Source organism: Lindgomyces ingoldianus (genome assembly GCF_010093535.1).
Source record: "Lindgomyces ingoldianus strain ATCC 200398 unplaced genomic scaffold BDR25scaffold_15, whole genome shotgun sequence".
Lineage (NCBI taxonomy): Eukaryota > Fungi > Ascomycota > Dothideomycetes > Pleosporales > Lindgomycetaceae > Lindgomyces > Lindgomyces ingoldianus.
In genome coordinates this window covers 102,527-107,300 of record NW_022985176.1, presented here as the reverse complement: position 1 = coordinate 107,300, position 4,774 = coordinate 102,527, and the positions used below count along the sequence as shown (strand labels likewise).

Below are 4,774 nucleotides of genomic sequence, written 5' to 3'. Positions count from 1 at the left end.
TGCTACTAGGTGCTACTTTCTATTCTCTTGTTTTTAGTAAAGTGTGGCTCTGCTAGCTTCTAAGAACGCATCTATATAGATCTTAGTGTCTAATTATAGGTTATACATTCTTAGTACTAGTTTAGCTGTTATAGTCTGCTTTAATGTTATAAATGCTTTATTTATCTATAGGGTCTAGACAAATTTTGCTGTTGCTTACTCTTTAGTAGTAGCATTTATTAGGGGTATTGTGATGACAAGCACTGTCTCTACTACCGTATGGAGCTGGGGAAGCATGGCAGAGTAGGTCGGCTCTATTTCAGCTAAACTAGGATGGGGAGTGAAGGAGGCGAAGGGTTTTCGCGAGAGAAAAGCTTGCGCAGCGCCAAGGCGCTAGCGCGCTCGCTTAACCCTTAGCGAGATCATGTGACTAGCAGCGGAGCTTGACAAGCAGCACCGTCACATTACCCCCCTCCAAGGCGGGCTCGTCCCCGAGTCCGTAGTTACGTACAATAATAACATGTATAGCGCGTTCCCTAGCCTCTATTATAGTCCCCTCTACTAGCAAGTTCCCTAGGCTGGCCATCCTTCCTTGTTGCCTCTAGGTCTTCTCCTGCCTCGTACGCTTGCAGCCAGGCTTCCAACCGCGCTGGGGGACCTGGTTTAAGCTGGCCTGGCAGCGCTGTTGGTGATTCCTTTCGCAGGCGATCTGCGTGGAAGACGTCGTGCGTGGGGTCTACCCGCATCTCGAGCTTTGAGAATTTCCCCATGCTAGTATCGGTTTGGTGCTGCTGGCAGTGCAGCCGATTGATCGATGATGCTGCTGGCAGTGCAGCTGGCTGGTCGGTGATGCTGCTGGCAGTGCAGCTGATTGATCGGTGATGCTGCTTTGGGTCCCGAGAGGGTGAAGCAGATGGGGCGGTGGTGCTGCTGGCGGTGCAGCCGTGTCGATGCTGCAGGCAGAGCAGCCGTTGTCTACTGCAGGCGGAGCAGCTGTTGTCTACTGCAGGCGGTGCAGCTATTGTCGATGCTGCTGGCGGGGCAGCCTATTGTTAATGCCGCTGGCGGAACAGCTGTTGTCTACTGCAGGCGGTGCAGCTATTGTCGATGCTGCTGGCGGGGCAGCCTATTGTTGATGCCACTGGCGGAGCAGCTGTTGTCTACTGCTGGCGGTGCAGCCATTGTCGATGCTGCTGGCGGAGCAGCCTATTGTTAATGCCACTGGCGGAGCGGCCATTGTCTACTGCAGGCGGTGCAGCTATTGTCGTTGCCGATGTACACCTAGCATACTAGCTAGAGCTCATGCAGATTGTGCCACCTGCAGGTATTCTCCCCCAGGCCAGTCTCGTCTGCCTATAGCTACCTAGAGACTGCAACCCAGCTCCTGAGTCTACGTGACTAAGAGAACTACCAGCCAAGTCCACTATATCTGCCCTTTCGCTGTCTAGATGTGTATGTATCGCTTTCGACTATTGGTGCTGCTGGCTGTGCAGCAGATGTCGGTGGGCCTGCCGTCTCTAGGCCTGTAAGGTGCCTGCTGCCTCAGGGCTTCCGATTGTGTAGCAGGGGATCGAGGGTGGTGGTGGTTTCGTACAGAGCCCGCGGCTCTCTTCGCGTCGTGCGGTGATGGTACTATAGGCCCCCCCCTACAGTCGATTCGAACTAGAGCAGCGCTCCTAGCTCAGGGCTCCTTGATGAGGTTGCTTTGGTTGCCTGGCCTGACCAGGGCTTTGAAGGCAGATGGCTATTGTTGACGAACTGAGGCTCGGCCTAGTCGTACTAGCAGATCTCCTTAATGAGGGTCGGTCGGCGAATGCAGCGCACAGGCTGATCGCTCGGTATGACCTAGATATTATGCCGCCGTCCTCCGGCTGAATGTTACTGATCCTAGTTTAATGTGATGACAAGCACTGTCTCTACGACTGTATGGAGCTGGGGAAGCATGGCAGAGTAGGTCGGCTCTATTTCAGCTAAACTAGGACGGGGAGTGAAGGAGGCGAAGGGTTTTCGCGAGAGAAAAGCTTGCGCAGCGCCAAGGCGCTAGCGCGCTCGCTTAACCCTTAGCGAGATCATGTGACTAGCAGCGGAGCTTGACAAGCAGCACCGTCACAGGTATAGTAATTTTTAAGTAGTCCTTAATTATTTATCTAATGTATTCTAATAGTCTAAGGAATCCTTTAACTTTCTTAACTATTATAAGTTCTAGCTATTTAAGTACCTTTTATACTTTAGCTAAGTTAATTTTTATTTCTTTACTATTAATTATAAATTTTAAATATTCTGTTTTAGTAACATAGAATTTACACTTAGAGAGCTGTAGATAGAGTCTATATTCTTTTAGCTTTTCTAGAACTTTTTATACCTTTTGTACGTAGTCTTCTAGGCTATTCTTTAAGTAGATAAGGACGTTATCTAGGTATACTAAGGTAAAGACGTTAAGGTATAGATTAAAGGCTGTGTTAATAACTTGCTAAAATGTTACTAGAGCGTTTATTAAGCTAAACAGCATTACTAGTAACGTACTTCATGGGCAAGTTGCTTACACACCTGAGTCGCTTACTTTTGCTAAGACCCTACTAAACCACCCTTCCTACACTAATGCATTCCCTACAACACTACTTAGACGCGCTAAAAGAATGTTAGATATAGCTTACACTCTAAGCTTTTAAATAAGACATAAAACTTTTAAAAAAATGTGCTGTAGCTATGTGTAAAGTCTTATAAAAAATAATAAATAACTATAGCACTAGACAACTTTTATAAGCTAATTCTACAGCTAAATTATAAAAGCTAGGCAATAAAAAAGAGCAGGTAATTATTAAGACTATACTTAAGCTATATACGCAAGGAATTTCCTCTTAGATAGCATTTATAGCTAATATAGCTAATTCTTTACACGCTAAGTGTAATCTAGGCTATATTTATATAAACTAGCCTAGTATGTTTATAAAGTGTTATTTAAAGCTTAAAGTAAAGTTTTAAGTGTAAGTATAGTTAAAAAATATCTAGCTAATTATAAACTCTGTTTTACTAAAGTTGTACGTGTTATTATTCTAGATGCTATACTTAGCTTTAATATTCTCTACAAGGCTAAACCTGCTCTAAATTACCTTAGGACTTTTATAAAAAGCTCTCTTATAGTTATACTTACGCTTAAATGTTACTTTAAGCTCTAAATAATACTTTATAAATATACTAAGCTAGTTTATGTAAACATAGCCTAGATTACGCTTAGCGCGTAAAGAATTAGCTATATTAGCTATAAATGCTATTTAAGAGGAAATTCCTTACGCATATAGCTTAAGTATAGTCTTAATAATTACCTACTTCTTTTTATTACCTAGCCTTTGTAATTTAGCTGTAGAATTAGCTTGTAAAGGTTGTCTAGTGCTATAGTTATTTATTGTTTTTTATAGGACTTTGTACATAGCTATAGCATATTTCTTTAAGAGTTTTATGTCTTATTTAAAAGCTTAGAGCGTAAGCTGTATCTAACATTCTTTTAGCGCGTCTAAGTAGTGTTATAGGGAATGCATTAGTGTAGAAAGGGTGGTTTAGTAGGGTCTTAGCAAAAGTAAGCAACTTAGGTGTGTGAGCAACTCGCCCATGAAGTACGTTAATTTATAGAGTCCTTATAGAGTTTAAAACACTATAAGCTACTTATCTCTTTTTTTTTTTTTATCTTATTAAATCTGTCTTACATATTAAACTTTATAAAGTACTAGGTTTCTTTTAGCTAATTTATAATGTTTTATATAATTAGTAGAGGAAACTAGTTTCTAATTATGTTCTTGTTTAGAGTTCTATAGTCCTAATAGACATGTATCTTCCCTTCTTTTTTCTTTACAAAAACTACTGCTAAAGCTACTAGGCTGTAGCTTTTTTAAATATAGCCTTAGGCTAGCATCTAGTCTATATATTCCTGTAAGGCTTTCTTTTGTGTTCTTGTTAAAAGATAAAGCCTGTGTGTTTTTAGGTTATAGTCTTTTATTAGATTGATAGCGTAGTCCTAAGGCTAATGTAGGGGTAATTCTTCTAGGTTCTTAGATGTCTTAAACATATCCTTATAATCTTTATATTTAGTAGGGATACTCTTTTCCTTTTAAATCTTAAAGATCTTAACCTAGTCTACATCTTTGTTAGCTTTTATTTTTTTATAAAAAAAATTTTTAAGTTCTTTTTTTATTAGTCTTATTACCTATGCTTGTCACGATTGTGCACGAGTAAGGTTATAGAGCTTCACAGAGGTCTAGTTTAATTACTATGTAAGGTATCATAGTAGGTACAAGACGTTGTGTGAGGAACAGAAAGGTTTAAAAGAAAATTAGCAATTAAATACTTAGCTTAGAAGTCTAAGCGCTTTAGGTATAAATTAAGCCTATTTTAAGTTTAGTTAGTGTTAAAGTAGTTTATGCTTAAGTTTATGTCTATGTTATGTTATATTTATGTTAGATGTGCACTAATAATACTCTAGTACACGTTTAATATAGTTATGTCTAGGATCTAGGGAGGATACTGTGATAGTACCCCTCCTTTATTAAAAAGGGAATCCTTTACATTAGTAGTTCTAGTATTAGGTTGTCTTTATTAGGGTACAGGTTTAGTTTAGATAAGTATTAGGTGTAGAATTAGGTTACTATAGAGTTCTTTTATAAGGCTTTTATAGGTTCTTATAACAGTTTGTTATATCTAGTCTATTTTATAAAGTATTTATAGATATGTTTTTTCTTATTAAACTAGATCTATTTAACATCTTCTATAACATATTTTAGTTTGTTATTTATAATAACAGGTT

General features: G+C 39.7%; 1 protein-coding gene across 1 annotated transcript; it reads left to right on the top strand.

The window, feature by feature from the left end:
- Positions 1–232: 232 nt before the first annotated feature.
- Positions 233–2,036, top strand: BDR25DRAFT_354772 (uncharacterized protein; the record flags this gene model as incomplete). Its single annotated transcript, XM_033695370.1, has 16 exons — positions 233–256; positions 287–335; positions 414–474; positions 585–701; positions 732–857; positions 890–977; positions 1,025–1,071; positions 1,105–1,190; positions 1,229–1,254; positions 1,288–1,321; positions 1,383–1,492; positions 1,543–1,602; positions 1,646–1,687; positions 1,720–1,817; positions 1,888–1,929; positions 1,982–2,036. 16 exons carry the CDS (start codon positions 233–235, stop codon positions 2,034–2,036), a joined length of 1,065 nt encoding a protein of 354 aa, XP_033547692.1.
- Between the last annotated feature and the right edge of the window lie 2,738 nt (positions 2,037–4,774).